The sequence below is a fragment of the Castanea sativa genome, chromosome 12, assembly GCF_040712315.1.
Source record: "Castanea sativa cultivar Marrone di Chiusa Pesio chromosome 12, ASM4071231v1".
Taxonomy (NCBI): domain Eukaryota; kingdom Viridiplantae; phylum Streptophyta; class Magnoliopsida; order Fagales; family Fagaceae; genus Castanea; species Castanea sativa.
In genome coordinates this window covers 3883247-3906726 of record NC_134024.1, presented here as the reverse complement: position 1 = coordinate 3906726, position 23480 = coordinate 3883247, and the positions used below count along the sequence as shown (strand labels likewise).

The window sequence follows — 23480 nt, the reverse complement described above, 5'->3', positions numbered from 1 at the left end:
AAGGGGGACAGAAGAAACAAATACATCGTGATGAAGTAAAAAAAAATGAATACGTGAGGTGAATTTTGTAGATTGGAGGAATTTTAAAACTAACAAAATAGTGATCCTATTTTGTAGGAAGTTAGTGAGTAGAAATAGGAATTTAAATCAACATAAAAGTAAGAGTTTATTAGAAGCAGGAAGACATTTCAACGTAGAAGTAGGAATTTATTATTTTTGTCAATTTACTATTTTAACCCCATTTTTAAGTTTTAGGTAGGGGTATTTTTTACAGTAAAAAAAGCAATAACTAACTTTCTTTTGCCAATTTACTATTTTAACCTCATTTTTAAGTTGTTGGTTAATTAATTTAAGAGTATTTTTTATAGGAAAAAAAGCAATAATTAACTTTCTGAATCTTCTTAATATATAAATATTCTTTTGCCAATTTACTATTTTAACCTCATTTTTAAGTTGTTGGTTAATTAATTTAGGGGTATTTTTGACAAGAAAAAAGCAATAACTAACTTTCTGAATCCTCTTTAATATATACAGATGAAAGCCTATGACTTTTGTTAATTTGTTCTAATGTTGCCACACAAGTTTTTAAAATTCCACAATTTTCGGTATCTATCATTTTAATATATATTAATCTTTAGAGTTACTAATATTGCTAAATTTTCTAGAAGATGATCTTAACATATTTGAATTTTTATTTATTGATGCTTATTAACTAATTATGCATCATATATAAATATTTTTTTGTTGAACTTCGCGTGCGTTGTGTGGCTTAGAAGCTATATATATATATATATATATATATATATATATATATATATATATATATATATATAAAGCATTTGACTATTGTTAATTTATTATAACGTTGCCATATGAGCTTTTGAAAGCTCGTCCTTTTATCCATTATCATTTTTAAAGCGTCATGCTAAAGTTACCCTTAGGTTAATAATTCATTTTAAGAAAATTTTAACATTATTTTTATGAAAAACTAGCCAATGAGCACGTGCTAAGAGGCTCTTCTATTTTTTGGATAAAAGTTAATTTATAACATTTATTATAATTTGAAATTACTATATTTTTCAAGTACAAAAAAAAACCTAGGGGTGTGATGAGTATTATGTGTAGTGAAATAATTTTAAAAAAAACCATTATCCTTTTCTTATCCTTATCAAAAAAACTATAAATTGAATCACACATAGAATTATACAAATGATATATATAATTTCTTTTACAAAAGAAATTTTTTTACAACAATTTCTTAAATAACAACCACTTCATGTGAGATTTGAATCATACAGTAACTCTTACAAAATCTCTCATCCGAATTTATCTAATATTCCATTCCAATGCATCCTAAATGCAATTTGAGAAATTTGTGCATATATCAGCCTCGAAGAGAAAATAGATGAATCTAAGATTATCATTATTTTGAATAAATCAAGTATTTTAAAATTGAAAAAAAGAAAAGAAAAAAAAGAAGCAATCTTTATAAATGGAATGACGTTGAATGACTTTTTTTTATTGATAACCACGTTGAATGACCCTGAATGACTTTTTTGGTTCACAAACATGTTGAATGACTTTGAATTGATAAACAATGATGGGAAAGTGGTTCACAAACACGTTGAAGTTTTTATTTTTTTTATTTTTTTAGGTTATCATTATTTTTAAAAAATCAAAACATAATTAAATTAGGAAACCAAAGTAACGTAAATTCCTATTAAAAAAAACTAAAAAAGAGTTTGTGTTTGAGAGAAAGGTTTATACTTAAAAAAAAAAAAATCCAATGTTAGTCATTTAAAAAATAAAGAAAGAATTCATTATAAAATAAAAAATAAAAAGCAAATGTTTGGAAACACGTTAGTGCAAACTACAAATAGAAATAATCCTTACCAGTATCCTTTCTCAAGCACAAACCCTCTTGATTGAAATTTTGAAGTCAGCCATGGATAATAAGCAAGCATCAAAACAACCTCAAATTCCTATATAAAAAAAATCGCATTCACCCACGGGTAAGTACGTCTCAAACTTTGAATACTTGACAGCCATGGCAGGTAAAAACTCAAAGAAAGTCAATGATAAAGAAGAAAAAAAAAGGAAAAGAAAAGAGAACTTACAAAAGATAGAATCTGCAAAGTTGTTAGAGCCTTTGACCATATCCGTTTAAATTTGTTAGAAACCAAATCTAAAAGTATAAGAAGGAGCCTCTAACAAAGTCTATTTAAATTGTTTAGAAACCAAATCTGAAAGTAGAAGAAGAAGAAAGAAGAGGATGTAGAGCTAAACTGAATGTCATCAATATGAGGAATAATAGATAACCTTTTTGATAGAAACATGGTTTTTTTTTTCATTAGGTTTTTTGTTTTTAATTTTTAAAAAGAAGTTTAAAACAGTTTAAATAAATTGTAATATATATCTTCTTCTTTTTTGGGATAAACTTGAGGATGTTTTAAAAAAAAAATTGATTTGAAGATAATGTGAGGATATTTTTTTTAAAGGAAAAAAGAAATAACAACAAACGTATAGTTGTTTTGAAGAAGTGGGTTAGTGGAAGAGTGATCTTATTTTGTAGAAAATATCTTAGGTGAGAGTTAGAGATATATTTTTACTAAGTTATTCTCAAGTTTTGCCCATACTTAAATGTAGTCTGTAGGGATATTTTGGAACAAAAAAAATCCGGTCCAAATAGGGGAAGCCTCTTAAATAGTAGTAAACTGAAAAAATCTCTCAAAATATTAATTTTTTTTTTCTTTTCCCATAAAAAATTTCTTTAAATGAATTGTTAATCAGTGTCCTAAGGGTATCCGTTAGCATTTTCTATTCTGAAATAATGCTAAACTAAATGTTAGTTTAAAATAATTAGAACTCGTCATCTTTTTAGATAAAAGAAACTCCAACAATTATAGAATTCCAATTAAATTAGATTTTTTTTCTTCTCTAAATAAATTGTAATTATTATTATTTTTTGAAATGCAAATTCTAATTGTATTAGGTAAGTTATTTTCTACAAATTTTCTAATTTGACTTTCTATTTATTTTTACTTATTAATTTCATATGCATTTGACGTGAATATTATTTTAAAAAATTATTCTTTTCATAGCGTGAGTTAATAACTAGTCTATATAATAATATAAACATAAAATTTCATTTAGCAACCTCATAGGGTATGCACAATAACGTGCTTTTTATTTATTTTTGTGTGTGTGTGTGTGGATAATTCAATAAGTAGGGAATTTGAAATGTTAAACCATAAATGTCATGAACACGTTAAGAGGTGTTAACTAGTTAACTAATTAAGTTACAAGGTTAATTATTGACTTTTATTCCCTTTTTAATTCCATACAATTTACACACAAAATGACATATATAAAGTTTAAAGACTATTAAATATTTGCAAGTTAACACCTGAATTACATGTTTATTATTATTATATTTCCTAAGATCAGCCAAAATTAGTAAATTTATTCAAAATGGTTGCATCCAAAATTTAGATAGAAAATCAGAAATTATGGTTTGAGGGTTTAATACCCTTATGAAGCAGGAGAAGGACATCCTCACTAGTTGTCAACCTTTGAACTATGTCTCCATCAAAAATAAATAAATAAATAAATAAACAAAAAAATAAAATAAAAACAAAAAACATTGAACTATGTCATTCCAAACGTTTTATGTGGAGAATAAGGAGGTTCTTACTTGTCAGCCTTTGGACCTCAGGGACAATTTATTTTTTTATTAATATTTATAATAAAAAAGTTGTGCACCTCTACAAATATTGATTGGGATTTCCAGAGCCTTCACAGTCACATATCCAAATGCTTAAAAGTGGCATGACAAAGGGCATTAAGAGATAAGGATAATTGTTTAGAGGCTTTAATTTGAGCTATTGCAATTGAAATCTTCTAGACTTTTTGACAAGTGAGGTAAATCTCGTGGTACAGCAACAAATGAAATCAAAACATTTTTATTTATTTATAAATTTAATAGATGATGAATTTTTAAATTTTTTCGAAAAATAAAATCCGGAACAAAAGACTAAAAAAAAAAAGAAGCTTTAGCTAGGTATCAGTATTCAGTAGCCTTGTTTGAAGGCATTTATAAAACTCGTAATTCAATGGAGTTGTCATAAAAAAAAAGAGTTAATTTATCTTTATGTTTCTCTCTCTTTTTTCTTTTTTCTTTTTCTTTTTAAAAGTAGATTCAAATTTAAACTTGAGCCATTTTGAACCCAAACAGAAGGCAAATTAATCAACCAATTATTTAGAGTTTTTTTTAAAAAAAAAAAAAAATTTAGCTCATAACTCCTGTGGGGAGTAAAAAGACCTTGATAGGAATATGGGCCGTTGGGTCATGCTGAGGAAGGCCGACCTGCTCTTGGGTTTAGGACTTGTTAGTACTACGGGTCGGCCCATACGCCGAGGGTCCGAGGGTCCAGCCGAGGATGATTTTTCCCTTCGGACTGACACCGAAGAACCCGGGACTTCATGGTAAAGGTTAGTAAAGGACACGGACAAGACCAATGGTTAAAGGGGGTGAACCCTTGAATGTCCTAGAAGCACCGATGTTGAAAAAATGTCAAAGATAAAGGCTGCTACCTCCATATTAAAGACCCTGCACCTACCACCCTGGCCGCATTAATGGGGAAGTGACACTTAAACAGTGGAAGGGAAACTTCTAGTTACTGTTCAAAGGCACTAAGAAAAGATATATCTAGGCTAAGGGAGGAGTTGGGGCAACACGTGTACAGAGTATTAAAAAAATGAGTATTTAAGGAGGAACCTGGAATAGAAACATGGACGGACTTTTTGTAACCTAAAAAAGAAAAAAGACAAGGAGAAAGATATAATATAAGAACAGCTCTCGGCTTACGTCCGAGGAGGCCGATTAACAATATCCCTTATTGTTTCCAAGTTTTTGCTATCTTTAGTTTGTCATTTAATCCCCACACACTTCTAACCTGGGTTTCAAGCCCACACTCTACAAATTCATATTGTTTAAGGCTCATTGGGCCTGGGCCCATAACTGTTCTTGGGGCCAGGTGCACTTGTGCACTTACAACTCCTACGAATAGTAATACACTAAGTAGAATGTATAACTTTTTTAAAAAAGAATCACCTTAAAATAGAATGTATAATTTCTTAAAACATCTCATATTTTAAAGCAGAATTGTACATTTTAACCTAATAAATAAATGGCCTTGTTAGCGGATACCCTAGCTCCTAAGTGCATTTGTTTATGATCATTTTAGGAAAATATTAATATTACTTTCATAGGGAATATAAAAAAAGGTTGTCAAAAAGTCAATTATTTTTTTCTTTTTCAATAAAAATTTATAAAAATAGTTCATACTAAAAATAGTTTTAAACCAATACTGTACATGCCACAACTATTGGCATGTACCAAGCTCGTGATACGTTCCCTAGATGGGCCCATCCCGCCCTACTTACTAACCGAGCACCTAGCCCATTCCCTAAACGGGCCTAGTCCAAGCTCACGGCCTAACCAAACATCTTTTATTATATCAAGATTATGAGACAATGCCTTGGGGAATCTACCCGCTAAGTATCAACCGGCGCCTGGTGCAAGTTCCAAAAGGGTCATATCAATCACGAGTGGCAGGTCCCATCTGGTCAGGAATATAGTACAGATGGGCCCACCAACATTAGGAATAACCCCCTCATCATGACGACCCCACTAAGGGGAGTCTATAAATAAAGACCGATAGGTAGGGGGCAAGGGGTTGGGAAAATTGGGGAGAGAAGCAAGAGAGTAGCGAAAAGATATACATCCTAAGGAGAAAGAAGTTCAATCCGAATTTCATAAAGAGGGATTAGTTACACTGTGACCATTTCGAGGAGGGTAGGAATATGAGAACGGAAGCCAGACATAAAGAAAAACCTTCATTTGTCTCCTACAAGAATTTGCATTGCCATCTTTAAGGTCTCCCATTGTTGGATGTTTTTGACGTACAATACAAGTAAATTGGGGACCTCAGCCCAAAACCTTCATCCCATTGGGCTAAGCCATAGACATGGCAAAACGAGCAGGTCGGATAGGGTCAATCGGGTTGTGGGTCAAACGGGTCACGGGTCAAAAACGGGTCATTTTAAGCGGGTTAAAAATAGGTTCAGGTCAATCGGGTTGCGGGTCAGGTCAGGTCGACCCGTATTTTTCACATGAATTTATTTTTTATTTTTATAAATAAAACAACATGTATTTGCTATTTGGAAAGTTATGCAACAAATTAGTTGATGTAAAATGCATTATTTTGAATTCATCGCTTATATCAAGAATGAACTCAGTTAAACTTACTAATACTTATTCAATAATTTTAAAATTATACAAATCCTAATATTGCTATCTAAAACAAAATAACACAAAGATAAGTAAAACAAATACACAAATTTTATTTCTACACAATATCAACATTCCAAAATATTTATAAAAAAAAATTACAAATGACTTATTGGATAACTTATTGATAAGGAATAAAAACATATAAGAAATTTACAATTTTGAAAATTAATTTTATAATTTATTATCAATTGTGGTTGACACTCTATTTCAATTTGAGATATACATTAAAGTTTGATTGCTTACTTATTTATACATGGTATCTTTTATGAATATCATATCATTGTTAAGCAACACACACTCTAAAAAATATCATAATTTATTTTGAAAAACCGTTTATTTTTTACATAAATTGTTAAAAAATAGGCCTAAGCATTCATAATTTATGTTAATTTGATACTTTGGCTTCATTATTTTCACACTTGTGAAAGTTTCTCATACATGTCTATAATTTTAAATCTATGTTTTTAACTCTACTGTAACCAGATTATCTTGGCATGTACTTTACTATTTGATATTTAAAATTTTTTACTCATTACAAAATACTCAACCATTTATCTTTCAATTAATTTGCATTCAATTATGCAAATGTATCAATTGTTTCCTTAAAGTTCACAATAAACAATTAAACTAATATTGTCTTAATTTTACTCTCTTTTTTTACCCAAATTTTTTTTTTAAAAAAAGGTTCGGGTCGGGTCAGGTTGACTTGCAAAAAACACGAATCAGGTCACGGGTCAACTAGTTTTTTGTTTTGAGTCAAAAAATCGGGTTCGGGTTGCGTCAGAAAATTCTGACCCGGTTTGTCATGTCTACTGAGCCACCACAAATAAATTTCCGTTAGCTTTTTCCATAAATAAAATAAATTGTTAAAATTAAGTTAAAATTGCTAGAGATACAAACTATTTTACAAAATGCTAATTTGGTGAGTGATTATCGACAAATGAAAAATTGATATTAATGGTGGACCTAAATGAAAACGAATAAGATGTTGATTACATTAATATTTTGTAAAAATATTATAAAATAATATGTGGCTATAGCATTATTCAATTAATTTCATTCAAAACACATTACATTGATAATTTTTGTTTTATTCAATTGTGAAATCAATATTGATCTAAAGTTGAACTTGATTAATATGAATTTTTGATAGATGCAAAATCAATTTCTGATTTCCCATTTATAAATCTGAGAAAATCACATGAAATGAGAGAAAGAGCCTTAAAAGGGACGATCAAATGCAAAAGTATGGATTCTAAATAAAAAAATTAAAAAAAAATCCTTTGAGACTTATTGTGGCGAATTGACTATCCATCATCTATTTTATTGATAATAATTTATAATTTTTTTTCAAAAAATAAAAATCTATTGATAATAAGACGTAATTATAGTAGGCTATCCAAAGAAGCATTGAACAGTGTACTTAAAACAATAAGTGTTAAGTGGACTATATGTCAATTTTGTATTGTATTGAGAAGTACAAATCATTTGCACTACATTTTGTATTTTATTTTATATTTTACTAATCACAATTTGTTATGTGTTTATTTATTTTTTTATTTTAAATTTTGACTATTTTTTAAAGAAAATTAAATAAATACATGACAAATTGTAATTAGTAGAATATAAAGTGGAACACAAAAAATAGTATAAAAAATTTGTATTCATTAGTGAAGTTCAGTGCATGGATGTCATTACATGCAACGAGTGTGAAATAAAATTATGTTTTGTTAATAGGTGTCGTTACGTCATTTGATAATAAATTATTTTAAAAAAGTATTAATATTATTTTTATGAGAAATATAAAAAATTAATTATTTTTTTCTTTCTTTGTTTTAATAAAAAATATCTTTAAAAAATTTCATAAACAAATATAGTAGCTTTATTAAACATAGCTCGTTTGTATTTTATCCCTCGAATAAAAAAATTAAACAAAAAAACTGTCCTAAACAATTGTTCCCAAGTATCCCACGAACTCTATTCAGTTTTTTTTTTTTTTTTTTCACGTTGTTTGGAGTTGACATCATTTAAATACTTACATCCTCAAACACCAGCAGTAAAACAACAGAGAGACAAAACTACATACAGACCTGAAGACTTGTCTCTGTGTGTGTGTGAGAGAGAGAGTGAGAGAGAGAGAGAGAGAGAGTGTGTGTGTGAGAGAGAGAGTGAGAGAGAGAGAGAGAGAGAGAGCATTGAAGGTCTTCCAGAACCGTTGAAACTTTGAATCTAAGCATTAAATAAGGCCCTCAGAATCAGTTGGCTTTGGTTGTTCACAATCACAGTCTGTTATTACTACTAGAATTTCTATTTATTCTTTTTCTTTTGCGTTTAAAACTAGCACTTGTTTCTTTCTAGTTTTCTCTCTCCCTTTCACCTACTCTCTCCCTCTATCTCAACAACTCTCATCTTTGGCACAACAGAGTGAGCAATGCGCATACAAATGTTAAAAAACACCCCGTTTTCCAGGCAAAGTTTGTGACTTTCTGACACTTTGGTCAAAATTGGCTAAAAACTTTTCTGGGTTTTGTCTGAAACAAGTTTTTGGATTATGGGTAATCGGTTTATTTGCATGACAAAGAAGGATGTGAAAGAAAATGGATCCAGAAGCAAACGAATTGGCAGGTCTCAGAGGAAACTATTGGCTGAGGAGGAGTTCTTGCACAAGCAAGCTTTGTCCATGGCTCTTCATCAGCATCAGTTGTCTCAGAGGTTTGAGGGATCCATGTCAAGGAGAATCGGGTCCACCAGTAAGAGACGCAATCTCGGTGATGAATCATTCTCAAATGGAAAACAGGTAGGACTTTAATTTGATTGAAGCATAAAAAGGAAAGAACTGATTTTGCTACTTTTCTTTTTCTATTTTTTTTTTGTCTGTCTATGTATTTTTGTGCGTAATCATTCTGTTAGTTACAGTTTTTGGATGATTGGAGCCTTGAAGAAAAGTGGGTTTTCATGATTAAGATCTGTAAGCTATAGGTTAAAGTGAAAAAGTGCTTAATTGTGCCTTGAAATAGCAGCAGTCAATGGTCCAAGTAGGAAAAGCTGTGTGTTTTGTTGGGAAAAGGTGGAAGAAAAGAAAGAACTTGATCTATTATTCACTTGAATAATTAAAAAGTGCATCTGGAAAAGTATGAGTAGCAATTTTTTAATACCAGGGCAGTCTTTTTTAGCTTTAATATACTTATGTTTACTCCCAGAAGAAAAGTGATGCTCCAAGACTCACTTTTTATTATGATCCATGCTTGCTTTATTAAGGATTGAGTTCTCGTTCACACTGAGTTTTGTAGTATTTTAATTGGATTGTGACATGGCAATTAGGATGGGGATGGTGGTCCGAGAAACTTGGTAAAGTGATTAGCAATTCACTTTTTTTTATGCATTTAAATTTTATTAATGGCACAAGGAATAGGAAGTCTGCCAAAGCTGTGGAGGGAAGTGGAAATCGTGATTGAGATGTTGTAAATCTTGAACTTGAAGTTAATTCCAATCATCCTATGTATAATCGTCATTCCAATCATCCAATTTGAAAGTTCTGCAACAGTGATATTAAAAAGCTGTTGATAGAGGGCAAAGCAGGATTTAGATTTGTCTCTGGAGCTGATGAACTTTGCAATATATGTTAAACGGGACTTTTTTTTGAACATTATGGCAAAAGACGGTGGAATTGCCATGAGTCGTGGTCATACTTTCATCTATTTGCTTTGATTTGGGTCCCCTTTTGCTGTTGATGTATCGTAGAATAACCATATTCTTGAAAGTGTGCTTAATATAATGTGTTTTCTTCTTGAGTGTTGTTAACCTTGACCTTGACTGGGTCTGTGTCTTATGGAACAAAACTTGGTCATTATCACCATTTTTTTCTAATTTAAAAATGCTGAACCTTTGCATCATTCAGGTTTTTATACAAGGGCTCCTCAATTTCCTTTTTTTTTTTTCTGCTTATACACCCCCTCCTTTTTTCCCTCTCTCTTGCCCCAAACAGGTTAACATGAAGCTATATTTAATTGTATTTCATATCCTTCACAGTTGCCAGAAATCCTAGAGAACATTCAAACAAAAAAATTTATTCTAATAAATGGAGAAGGCTTTGGAGCATGGTGTTGGTATAAAACTATTTCTCTGCTGGAGGAATCAGGATTGCTTCCTACTGCCTTGGATCTCACGGGTTCTGGTATTGATCTGACTGATACAAATTGTGTTGCCACATTGGCAGAGTATTCAAAGCCATTGATTGATTATCTACAGGACCTTTCCGAGGATGAAAAGGTGAGTATACATAATTTTATCATTTTGAAGCACTTTGCTGGCTTTTGTTTCGCCGTATTTAAGGATCTATGTGGTCCTTTTGCAGGTCATTCTGGTTGGTCATAGTAGTGGTGGTGCATGTATTTCTTATGCATTGGAACATTTTCCGCAGAAGATATCAAAAGCAATTTTCATTTGCGCTACAATGGTATCTAATGGCCAGAGGCCTTTTGATGTGTTTGCTGAAGAGGTATGTAATCAATATAATTAATTAACTTATTATGTTTTAGTGGTAAAAAACAGAACTATGAAGAATTGTTGATCCTGTAAGGAAACTATGATGAATCAAATTTATGCCACCACTTAGGATCCCATATAACTAATATGAGTTTTGTCATCTGAATTCATTATTAATGTTGTTAAAGAATTATAAGCATTTGTTCCATGATGTCCTATGCACCCTCACACCCAATTCAAGTCATGTGTCAACAGTGTTTGTATACATGCATGTTTAAGTATATATGTGTATACATGCAAGCACATTTTTTGTGTAACCTATGTTGAACAGCTATAAGGCAATAATTCATGTGCCTTTCTTCTTATAACACAATACAGTTCCATCTTTTCCTATTATTGTGAGAAGTGATGTTTTCATCAACTCAAATTGATTTGGTTAAGAAATGAAATGAAATCCTTACCCGATTGATTTGGTTAAGAAATGAAATGAAATCCCTACCCCTCGGAGGAGGAGGTCTCAGGAGTTCCACCTTGCCACTTGGTGGTGCTGGCATGGGTTTGGAAAGTGAGCAGTGGAGTCATGGGCTCAGTTTATACCGTAACTGTTGACTGCAATAAATAAAACTATGTCCAAAGGATTCCCCCCCCCCACCCCCCCACCCCTCTCAACATCCTAAAAAAAAGGTCAAGGCAGTTTATGTCTCTGAGCTATGTGTTGCAGTTCTTTCAGGCAGGTATCATTGCTCTAACATAAGATATTTGTATTACAGCTTGGCTCTGCAGAACTTTTTATGAAAGAATCAAAGTTTTTAATTTATGGAAATGGAAAAGACAAACCTCCTACGGGATTCATGTTTGAGAAAGAGCAAATGAAAGGGTTATATTTCAATCAGTCTCCAACGAAGGTATGGTACAATTCAAACATATCATTTCATCCAAAACCTTCAATCTCTCTCTCTCTCTCTCTCACACACACACACACTATATATATATATATGTGTGTGTGTGTGTGTGTGTGTGTATGTATTTTTTTAAAAAGGCCGTACCCAATGCACAAAGCTTACACTTTTGTGGGGCCTAAGAGAGGTCATGATATTCAGCCTTACTCCCCTTCTTTTTTTCCTTTTTTTGGAGGCTGATTCTCAGACCCACAACCTATCGCTTTTGGTGAAAGACACTTGCTAGCGCACCAAGGCCCGACTTCTTATTATAAATTTTAAAAAAAAATAAATTATCATCCACATTGTTTTGTAGCTGTGATTTCTGCTTTATCATTTCAAAACTGATGTACTCTATGAAAATTTAAGGTTAGAAATCTATTTTGATCTATTGTATACTATTTCATTTGTCCTACTCTTTTCCCTTCTTTTAGCTATAGCATGGTCATTTTACTCAAATCTCCAGTGGCTGAATTCATTAGAGTTTTACTAAGGAAAATTTACTTGGCTTCCTAATTATTCTGAATAGACCTCTCAATAATTTTCTTTCCTGAAAACTTATTTATTTGTAGTCCAAAGAATAGCTGAATTATTCTTCTACTGATTGGTTTGTTGGTACCAAAGATCACAGAACACTTTGAAGCACATTTCTACTTGTACAACCTAGCAAATGATCTGGACAGCATCTTTCTCAATATATTCACACTTACTGATTTATTCTGAAATTTGTATGTATGTCTTCTGTTCATCAGTTCTACGTGCACTTTGATATGTGGTCAAGTTCATGTTTTGTTTCCTGTTTTGATCCCATTTATTGTGACTTTTAAAGCTTAGGAGACCTAGTCCAGTGAATGTCCTTTCTTAAGTCTTGCCCTTGAGTATATATAGTTGGCTGCCTCATTTTAATTGAGTTCTTGTTTCATTCAGAGCCAATTTCGGACAATTTTTTTCTCAAAAAGCTTTTAATCTTCTCACAAGTTAATTTTCTGAGTCCATTTTCCTTTGTGAGTTGTCTAGGCATTTGCTTGGAACTGTTTTCTTCCTCTGTTTGTGCCTTTTTTTTCAACTCTATATTTACTGTAATATATATCTTCTCTAAATCAATTAAGACAAAGTCATTCTCTGCTTAATTTTTACACAAATTTAAGGCAATTTTTTTATACAAGGGACTCACCTGAGACTATGTCTTGGCTCATATATTCATACTGGATTGTGCAATCTATTAAATCTTTTAGACAAGGTGTTTCTTATATATTGTGAAAAGTAGTGAAAGTTGTATATGAAGTTTGATCCTACTTAGTAATTCTTTCTTGTCAGAGAAAAAAAATTGGTTTTCTTACTTGGTAGTCAATTAGAAGTATTCCCTACTAAACACACATAAGAGAAATTTCTGTTTTCATTATTTTGTTTCTCTTTTTAGTTAAATATATCCTATCGATAATATACAAGATAAATTTCACAATGGACTGATTCACTCCAGGATGTTGCATTGGCCATGGTTTCCATGAGACCCACCCCACTTGGTCCTATCATGGAGAAGCTGTCATTATCCCCTGAAAACTATGGAAAAGGCCGGCGGTACTATATTCAGACTTTGGATGATCGTGCACTTTCACCAGATGTTCAAGAGAAGCTAGTGAGAGAAAACCCACCAGAAGGAGTTTACAAGATAAAAGGCAGTGACCACTGCCCATTCTTCTCAAAGCCACAATCACTGCACAAAATTTTGGTTGAAATTGCGAAAATTCCTTAACTTAATTATCAGGAAATGTTTCTTTTCTTCTTTTCCTTCCCCCCCCCACTTCTTAGTTCTTACAGAATGCAAAAGTAGTTAATTAATTACATGACTTCACAATTGGAAAGCCATTGTTATGTAGATCATAGGGGCCCTGTTTATTGCTATATTCTGCTTTTACCATTTTGAAATATGGATGGAGGTAAAAACGTATTAGCTTATTTTTCCAGACAAATGGAATGTCATGTTAAATGTGGTTCGAAATGGGTTTGGCTGCAATTTGTGAAAATGAGACCATCACTCATGAGTCTCCGGGCTTTACTCGATTGAATGATATCCGATGAATTGCCGGTATCCCTTTCTTGCCTGAAGCAAAAAGGAAAGGAGGAAATTGTGTATGGTCTCTGCTCAACAATTTTACCTGTCCTGCAAACATGTATGCCAGTTCTGCATATATGCTCTTCAATATCTACACAATGCTGGGTTTTAGCGCATGCGTCTGAGTCAATAGTTCACAAATCTGAACGGTATCCATCTAATGTGTTATAGAAAAATAAGTCCGACTATGTTCAAAAAAAATCTTAAGCACAGCTTATAACTTTACGCAAAATGTGCAAGATAATATTATTTTAATAATCGGCGTTTAAATTAGTATTGTTTTTAAGTTACTTTAAAATTCGGCATTCAGAATCCTAATTTAAAAACAAAGATTTCACATAAAATGGTGGCAACTTAAGTAAAATGAAACACTATTTCAAGTCTTTTTTTTTTTGTTGAGAAACCACTATTTCAAGTCTTGAAAACATGATTTTGAGAATATATATATATATATATATATATATATATATATATATATATTAAATTTCCAAATAACTTCAGAACAGTGCCAATTAAAAATTATTAACATAGTATTTTTTTTTTTTCCAAATTTACTTATGAACAATTGCACAGACATTTGACTGATAATGCAAATAGGTTGTAAATCACCCGCAAAATCAAATTGTACATTAGAACATGCTTGTCATATTTCCATACCAAAATGAGTCAATACAACACCTTCATAATCCATCCAAGTTCTTTGGTTAGTATCATCATATGATACATTAAGGTGAAGACAGTTCTGACATACCGTCTGGGTCAAAATACCACAATTTTTCTTCTTTCATACCACACACTATTACTTTGCCTTTGAGATATGCGTCAGAATAATGAAAATTACATAGTGAAGAAATCAAATCCTTCTCCAACTTGGGTATTGCGTCACTTGGATATGTTAACTCGGCATTTTTCTGAATGAGCATGCTGTACTTTTCCCGTTGGGGGCGCAAATCAGGTCCCTGTACCGTAAGAAATTTCCACAAGCATAATTGGTCTACAATCAAAGAAATTTCTTATTGTCAGAATGCATTCCACATCTAAAAACTTTCCAACTAAATATCTCAAGGCATATATATACACGTACCCTACAATTGGCAAAACCATATAATCATCTTTCTGGAATGTCGTCTATACGATGTCTTCAATGGAGGCCTCAGCCTGTGGTAACAGATACGGTCCTTGGACACATGATGAATTATTGCTCTTACAGAATGCCACACACCTGTTTAACAGTCATCAATTTCTAAACCATTACAACAACTATGATCAATGTTTACATGACATAAATAAAGCATCTTACACAGTTATAAATCATGGTGCATTTGATCATATTTCTTGAAATTATGATCACGGTTTCTGAGTTTCTCTGAGATTTGAGATAATTAGAAGAAGAATCTTTTCGAGCAAGAGAGAATGACCCCCCCCCCCCCCCCCAACAAAAAAAAAAGGCAAATAAAGGGAAAGACTAACCAAATTTTAGTATATTCTAAGAACCTGAAGATGACTTCTGCACCCAAACTTGTTTCTGTAAAGACAAGGGAAGAAACTTAACAACAACTCAAAATAAAGTGAAGTAACACAAAAGATTATGTTACAGTTGATTTGGCAAAAACTATGCAGACCTCATGAGCACTATGGCCACTAACACCTCTTCTAGAAGATTTCCCCTCACTCATATTAACAGAGCCATCATCCTTCGTTATGTGGGCAGCTCCACGACGGCCAAAATGTCTTTGGGATCCTAGGAAAATTCAAACATTGGGTAGCAGAATAGCATTAGTTTAAAAAGAAAAGTGGGGGAGGGGGAGAGAGAGAGGAGCTCACACCACATTTCAGTCCTTGAATAAAAAACTAACCATTCTCAACAGAATTATTACGTCCACTCATAGTGGCTGTAGCCTCTGCATTCCTACTTCCATAAGACATATCTTTCATTTCTCCACGGGAAACTGGAAAACCAAAGGCAAACAGTCAGTTCCTGGTATTCCCTGCTTAAGTCCTAACAGCTACATTTGTGATGAATGATTTGATACTAGTCATGGTTCCCCAGCATAGCACCAGTATATTATGGCACTCAAAAATCCAAGCACAAAGATTAGTAGTACCTTCAACTGAATCACATTGTGATTGAGTAGGATGCAACATGGAGGATGACAAGTTCTCATCACTCGCATGTGAAACATCAGATCGACGAAGAGGAGTCCAAACACCACGATCAGGTCTATCCCTGTTTCTTGTACGTTTTTCTTGCTTCTCACTGACATTACCCAAACCTTGCAAGTCCTTTTTTGTAAACTTATCGTCTGCAGTCCTTTTTGTTTCCCCTTCAGAACCAAAGGAGTTTGTTTCATTTTTAGCTACAAGACCATTCGGCCCTAAGCGTGCATTGACTGGCCGTGGTGGTCGCTTACCACTTTCTGAATTCAAGATTTGAATTTTCTGATGAGGCTGAACTGCTGTTGAAGATTGACTATGACGAGCATCACTATTTGAAAGTATGTTTCTAATCAACCTCCCACCAGCCTCCCGCCTCTGATTCTCTTTTGGCGCAGTTGAAGATGGAGAATTACCAGCCGGCGATGTTACACCCTGTTGTAACAAACCCTCGGGAACCTGAGAAGTGTCATAAAATACATTGGACAATTAAAACATGTAATATTAAGATAATCAGTAACAAGATTTTGAAATTGTAAAAGAAATTTACAACATAGATGATGGCGATGACCAGTAAAGTACAAAGAAATAAAGAACAGAGGAGAAAAACATTACATTAGATACTCCTCGGTCTTTCCCTTTTAGAAGCAGATACTTCTTCTTTACAGAGTCAGCAGTCAAAGGGATTCCAGAAACAGAACCTTCAATGGGTGAGAGCCAAAATCCAGTTAACAAATGTGAAATATGACAGAAACAAATATATATTCTTTTTTTTTTTTTTGCTGAAATATTCTGAAATATATCAGCAACATCACATGTTTGCATCCAATGAAAAATGGTAACCTATTCCCAGTTTGAATTAATCAACCTACATACACTTTTTGATATATACAAGCATAAATATGAATGCTTGCACCCCAGACATGCTCCAGAAATATCTATGCTTGTATTACACATGCTCCAATGTACACACTCCGAAAAACACACATGATAAAGTAAAATCACAATGGACCTAAAAACAGGGAAGGAAAACCCAGGCAGCCTATAGCCCCCCTTGGCCCACTACTGTGACAGCCAGTACCAGCATCTATAAAAATTCAGTAGCTTGGCAAACACATCAGTAATCACTTAACATGTCCATAGAAGCAGGAAAACATTGAAAGGAATGTAAGCAGGTCTTTTTCGGTACTTGTTTAGTGCGGCCTATTGTCTTGCACTGAAGTTGGAAGTAGAAAATTTATATATATTTGGCAACAGATAAAAACGGCACACTGACTGAACAATTCGCGCTTAGAAAGATTCATTATTGGCAGGGAAAGGAAAAATTTACCTGTCACATCATATATTTCTTTCCCACTTGAAGTAGTTGCTTGATCCTCTCGCCTAGCCACTACAATGAAATTTGACTTGTCCTTTTGAGTGGTATTCTTGGCACTTTCCTTCAATATATACTGTTAATCAAAGAGAAAAAGTGAGCAAATTAACCATGTCTTTCAGTTCAAGAATAAAGATAGTGCATGTGCACAGAGTAACATGAAAGCATTGGGAAACATAAGGACAGCAACCACAATATTGAAATAATTGACACAGCTGCTAGAAACTGACATTATCGAAAAGAAAATCACTAAAAGACAAGTTCCAAACAGAAGGGGGTAAATGATAACAATAAGATTATCAAACATAGAGATATTATTGATTTTTCCAGAATGTATTTGTGCTAAATCTTTCAATTAAGATAAGCAACTTCCAACCCTAACAATTGGAGATAACTTACTTAAACCAGTGAAGACTTCACCCTGCTCAAAAGTATACAGAAAACATAAACGATAGAAAAATAAAATTTACCAAAAAATAACCCAAATAATATCATATCAGAAATAAGAATGGGATAAAAATTAGCATTATTTTACTAGAAGTAATGATCAAAGCAGACCATTTAGTTTTAATGGGATGCAACACCTATAGACTATCTTTTCCTTCTTCCTTATCTTTGCCTCTGCAATTTTGCTATTGCTTGTTTACTTAAATCTTCCATTTTTACATCAATCTCTTACAACTCGTTTCCTAACTTTCGCCTAGTGTATCATAATTTTCTGTCAAAAGCAAGCAGTTTACTATTTTAAGAAGCTTTCCAGCATCACTTCAGGTCTGACCTGCATGAATTCCATGACAAGAGCTTAGGAAAGATAGCAGAATGCAACATGGGGACTCAAAAGGAAGACTTGACTAATGCTAAACAAGAGGATTTTTTTTTTTTGTTTCTGCTGAGAGTCTGTAGAACCTTGCAATTAAATTAAGGAATAAGGAGGCAATGGAAATAATCAAAGGACTGTACTCAAGATATTGAAAACAATGCTGCTGTGACACACATTGCACGCTGAAACTTGTCACTGTTGAAAGGATGCACAAGCTAGCTAGTTTACTGGTACTGCTACTGGAAAGCAAAGATTGCATAAGCAAGCATCCTAAGATACAGGCGAGATTAGGGACAATATTCTAGTGGGGGGGGGGGGGGGGAATTTGAGCAGGATCCTAGTGGGGATATCACCTCAGGAGTTCATGATGATGTACCAGCTTTAAATGGAATACTGGCTCAAACTTTTCTTAATCAGCTTCAAGCAATAAAAGAATACTTTTATTAGCACAGTATGAATGATGAGATACAAGGAGATTGCATAACAATCCAGTGTTCTACTTCAATTATTCATTGGTATATATATAGGAATAAAAAATAAAGCCTCTACATGCTAAGCTAGAGATACTCCAACAAAAACAAAAGATCACACCCAGCCACACAATATGAATGATGACTAACTATAAGAGTTTGGATGAGAAATACAGCTTATCCTTATATTTTTGACACACTGGGAACAATACAGACAAGTTGGTTGCACTCGAAGTGATGAAAGTAACAAACACATCAAAAGTAGGAAAATGAAACACTTTCATGAGAGATTAAAAAATGTTAAATATCTAATTGAGAATTTTTACGTTTCTCACACAAACATGCCAAGAGTATGAGGGGGGGAAACCTTTTTCTTCTCAGAGCTTCGTTTGGTATTAGATGAGCCAGGCTTGCTCGTGGATGCAGCCCCAGTTCTTCTCCTAATCTTGCCACCAACTGATGAACCCTATCAACGATCACAAAATTCAAAACAAAACATGAACTCATAGATTCAAAATGATAAAATCTACTTTATAACAAGGATAGCTACATATATATATATATATACTCCTAATACAAAAATAAAAATATTCCATTATTAATATATATTAAAAAAAAGGATCTTAAAAAAGTATATGCTAAATAGCTTACATTAATAGAATTGTCTCAAGGCCTCAAGAAATAGTAATATTCTTTTCTTTTTGTAGTACCACATTAAACACAAGTACTCAACCTCGATGGAAATCTCTCAAATTTTTCATAATTTTTTTTTGAAAAATAACGTAATTCATTGAAAAAAAAAACACAACGTATATAGGACGTATACTAGAGACCATCAATCATGGTGTAGAGTACAATGATCAATGAAATCTAAAAGAGAAGAAAAAGAATAAAAACCCAAAGAAGGCAGCCAAGCAAAAAGAGAAGAAAAAACATCTTCAGTTCTGGAATAGTTCTTTCTTGGTCCTCAAAGCTTCTAGGATTTTGTTCATGCCATAGGCACCACATAATGCAATGAGAGACTGCTTCCCATATACTTGCATAATTGCATAATAAGGAGGCTTGAACCTCTAACCTTAATGGAAATCTCTCAAATTTTGTAATATTCTTCATACCACCAAGTTCCTAAAAGATTTTTTTTTTTTTTTTTGGGAAAAAAATATTGTTTTCAGTAAGCTAGGGCTTATAAGAAACTTGTCTAACATAAATTAAAGATAGTATAGTCCAATTCACCTATAAATTTAACCATCCACGTATTTAATCTTTCTTTTTTCAAAGATAGAGATTGTCATAAAAGAACAACAATAATAATCTAATTACATCACAAAATCAGTAACAAACAACTCTGTTGAACTAAACCGCAATAAAAGAACATTTTTCTTTAAGATAGACAGTCAAGGTAATGAGGAGAAGATACGAAAATATATAACACATTACCTGGACTCCACTCTCAATGGCTCGTTTCTGACGAATATATTCCATAAGTGGCGTAACAATAGGAGCTTCTTTTGCAGCACCTAGAAATAAGTATGGAGAAACAAATAAATCTATAGGAAAAACATGTCTCTTAAACACAAATAATTAGTTGTGTCCACTATTCGTTATCACCAAACACACAAATTTACTCCACAACATTTGGACACAACCTTATGTGGCACCAGGGTGGCATCAAAATAGGAAAATCAAATCATTACATGCAATAGGCATCATGGTGGCCTAAAAAATTAATAAATAAAGGGAGCTTGGGTGCAACAAAGTTATAATTTTGGGCCAAAATTATACACGTCTATATTCCGATATGAGATTATCTAACTAATACACACACACACACACATGCAAAGTCATTAAAAATAATTACAAACCAGCTTGCTCTGCTTCTTTTCTTTCCAACTGTATTTCTGCACTAGGTAGATGCTCAGCCGGCTTTGCAATAATTTTGAGGAACTCTAGATAATCAGGATCTACTTTCATAAAAGAAAAAGGTAGGTATTAATAACAAAATCTAGTACAATGGTATTCTAAGTAAATGCGAATGCAAACTGAACAGACACCTTTGTATATGGTCCCTTCACGACCATCCTTCTTAGTAGCTGACTTTGGAGCCTTCTGTGAAGGAGCATATTCAACTAAAACCTTATACTGAGCACCTGAGATGAATGGCACAGTTTAAACTTTGGCAAAAAATACTATAGATTCTAAAGTAAGATGACTACGATATAGACATTACAATTTTTACCATTATCAAGTCTCCCCACAATCATATAAACACGATATTACAGTATTGCTTATACAAGAGCATAACTAGCTAGGGAACTCAAATCTTAACTTTAATTAATTCATACAATGATATTCACTGAATCAAACCACTTCAACAACATAAAACACATCTGTTTGTAAACTTATAATGTAAAGAATAAGGCATGTCATTATTAGTTACCCTTCTCATTAACAAAAACATGTCCATCAAAAAACTCTGCAAACTCGAAAACATCTTCAGGCCTCTTGAAGTCTATGTAGGCTCGAGAATACCTCTGATTCTTCAGGCTGCAAATTTGTTTAACAAAAATTCTTCAAGTTAGAAAAACCATTAACCCATGAATAAGTGCCTAAAAATAGAAGAAAATAAAATAATATAAACAATTAAGCCATTAAGTTATAGTGAGCTTAGAAAAGTGGTCTCTCTAGTTTCTTTAAGTCACAGAAAGTAAAAATTAATCTAATATTCAACAATCTGATTCTTTTATTGTCCCTGAATACTCTATCAGCAACCGTGAAGTGCATACAGCAACAAAGCCTTAGTCCCAAATTTTTTGGGATCGGCTATCGATCCTCAACAGATTAGTATTGCCACATGTGCATGCGCATATTTTTTCATCGCAAAAAAGCTAGAACATTTTGAAAACACACCATAACTCTACATGGCTTCCTGGTTGAAAACAAGTCTGTAATCCTGATTGCTGAAGTACCTAACAATCTAGGTTTCATTCTATAAATCACATATAATATTTTTATTTAAAAAAAAAAAAAAAGTCAAATTATAAATTTGCAAGAACTTTGGTAGATCAAATGTAAAATAACTCAATCAAAAATGTTGATTTTAATACACGCTATAACTAAATTTCATTAACTCTATGAACACCAACGGTCCAAAGAGATGTGTTTGCATTAACATTAAATATTGCAACAAGAACTATACTTTTGATGGATTTTTTTATATAAGCAACCAAACAAAGTTTAACTATTGAACCAGACCTAATTTTTCTATCAACTTATAACTAAGCGGAGATTTTCAATTTCTAAAAAACCAATCTTCAACAAACCTCATTACTCATAATATCAGCTCGCTTTTTCCCTAATTTCTCTCACACCAAACAAAGGCTTAATTCAATTCAAGTTCTTTTTTTTTTTCTTCCTTTTTAAATAATAAGCAACCAAACACACTTTACATATTGAACCTAATCTAAGTTTTCTATCAACTTATCAAATAACTAGATTCGCCGAGCTTTTCAATTACTCAATTTTTATCCTCTACCAAACAAAGCCTTAGCTAGACCTTTAATTCAATTTACTTATAAGCTCCGTTTGGCAATTTATAACTGTTTTTCTTGCTTTGAAAGCAATTAATAAATACTTTCAGAAAAATCGCTATCTCAAAACGATAACCAAATACATTCTACCATTAAAAAAAGCACAAATTACAAAAAAAAAAAAAAAAAACATAAATCAAATCCTTGTTTATTTATTCAAGATACTACCAAACAGAGCGTTGAGATAAATAGAAAAAAATATATATTAATAAAAAAAATTGAAAACCTGTATTTTCCGGGACGGAAAAAGAACCAGTTATAGCGGCCGGAGAATTTTTCGTCTATGTTGATGGAGAGATCGGAGTGCGTGAGCGATGGAGGGAGGTGCCGTACCACCACCTTCGTCTTCTCCGATGGCTCTTTCATCGATTTCGCCCCCAAATCTCTCTCTCTCTCTCTCTCTCTCTCTGTTTTCTTTTTTCTCTCTGTGTGTGTGTGTTTGTGTTTTGGTCGCTTTCTCTTTCTAAAGAAAGAAAGAAAGAAAAGTTTGGTTAGTTTTGGGGAATTTTTTTGGGATTGGATTTGTTGGTGTACGAGTGAGGAGACTGAAAGAAAAGAATGATGGCAATATGGCTTTGGGTGGGCCTGACTTGGGCTAAAGCTGTGAAGGCCCATGAAGTTTTTTTTTTTTTTTTACTTTTCTTTTATTTATTTATTTTTTTAAGTTTTTTGAAACAAATTATTAATTTGGTACTTTAATTAATAGGTCAAATTTCATTTGATTGTTCAATTATTAATTTTAAAATGAACGGTGATTGATGAAACTGAATCAAGAAATTGATATTATAGATAGGGGGGCCAAATTGAATGACCAAAATATTATTTAAAATTAAGGTTTGAACTTTATTTGATTGAAAATGATTAAGTCATGTGTTGATGTTTCAACCTTTATTGAGTGGATTTTTATGAGACAATTAGAAAATCTTAAGAACCAAATAGTGTGGTATATAAAATTTAAGATATTTAGATTTATAATATGTTATTTAAATTTATTAAATCCACCACCCAAACGTGTCACAAAAGAACGTCAGAAATATGGTTGAATCAAAAATTTTTTTTTTAAAGCCAAATTATTTTAATATTATTGAAAGTCAGGGACATAACCATTATGCTAAGTCAATTTGGGCCTTCTCTGGTTTAGTATTTATATTTAATTAGATATTATTGTATATAACTATTATAA

General features: G+C 32.5%; 2 protein-coding genes across 5 annotated transcripts; one reads left to right on the top strand and one right to left on the bottom strand.

The window, feature by feature from the left end:
* The first annotated feature begins 8469 nt into the window (after window positions 1-8469).
* LOC142618675 (putative methylesterase 12, chloroplastic) lies at window positions 8470-13748 on the top strand. The gene is made up of 5 exons (XM_075791660.1): window positions 8470-9152; window positions 10385-10624; window positions 10710-10853; window positions 11611-11745; window positions 13259-13748. Exons 1-5 carry the CDS (start codon window positions 8907-8909, stop codon window positions 13529-13531), a joined length of 1038 nt encoding a protein of 345 aa, XP_075647775.1. The 5' UTR covers window positions 8470-8906; the 3' UTR covers window positions 13532-13748.
* A 757-nt stretch (window positions 13749-14505) lies between these two features.
* Window positions 14506-22821, bottom strand: LOC142619829 (regulator of nonsense transcripts UPF3). Of its 4 annotated transcripts, XM_075793131.1 has the most exons (15): window positions 22524-22811; window positions 21148-21254; window positions 20762-20857; window positions 20573-20674; window positions 20148-20227; window positions 19078-19176; window positions 17376-17496; window positions 16661-16746; window positions 16303-16504; window positions 15997-16215; window positions 15748-15840; window positions 15514-15632; window positions 15362-15416; window positions 14976-15113; window positions 14506-14885 (listed from the first exon to the last, which is right to left on the bottom strand). In XM_075793131.1, the coding sequence occupies exons 1-13, from the start codon at window positions 22661-22663 to the stop codon at window positions 15378-15380; spliced, it is 1503 nt and encodes a 500-aa protein (XP_075649246.1). In that variant the 5' UTR covers window positions 22664-22811; the 3' UTR covers window positions 14506-14885; window positions 14976-15113; window positions 15362-15377. The 4 variants fall into 4 exon arrangements, with proteins under 4 accessions (XP_075649246.1, XP_075649245.1, XP_075649243.1 ...); XM_075793130.1 differs by having other exon boundaries at window positions 15997-16504; window positions 20573-20671; window positions 22524-22821; XM_075793128.1 differs by having other exon boundaries at window positions 15997-16504.
* Window positions 22822-23480: the final 659 nt, after the last annotated feature.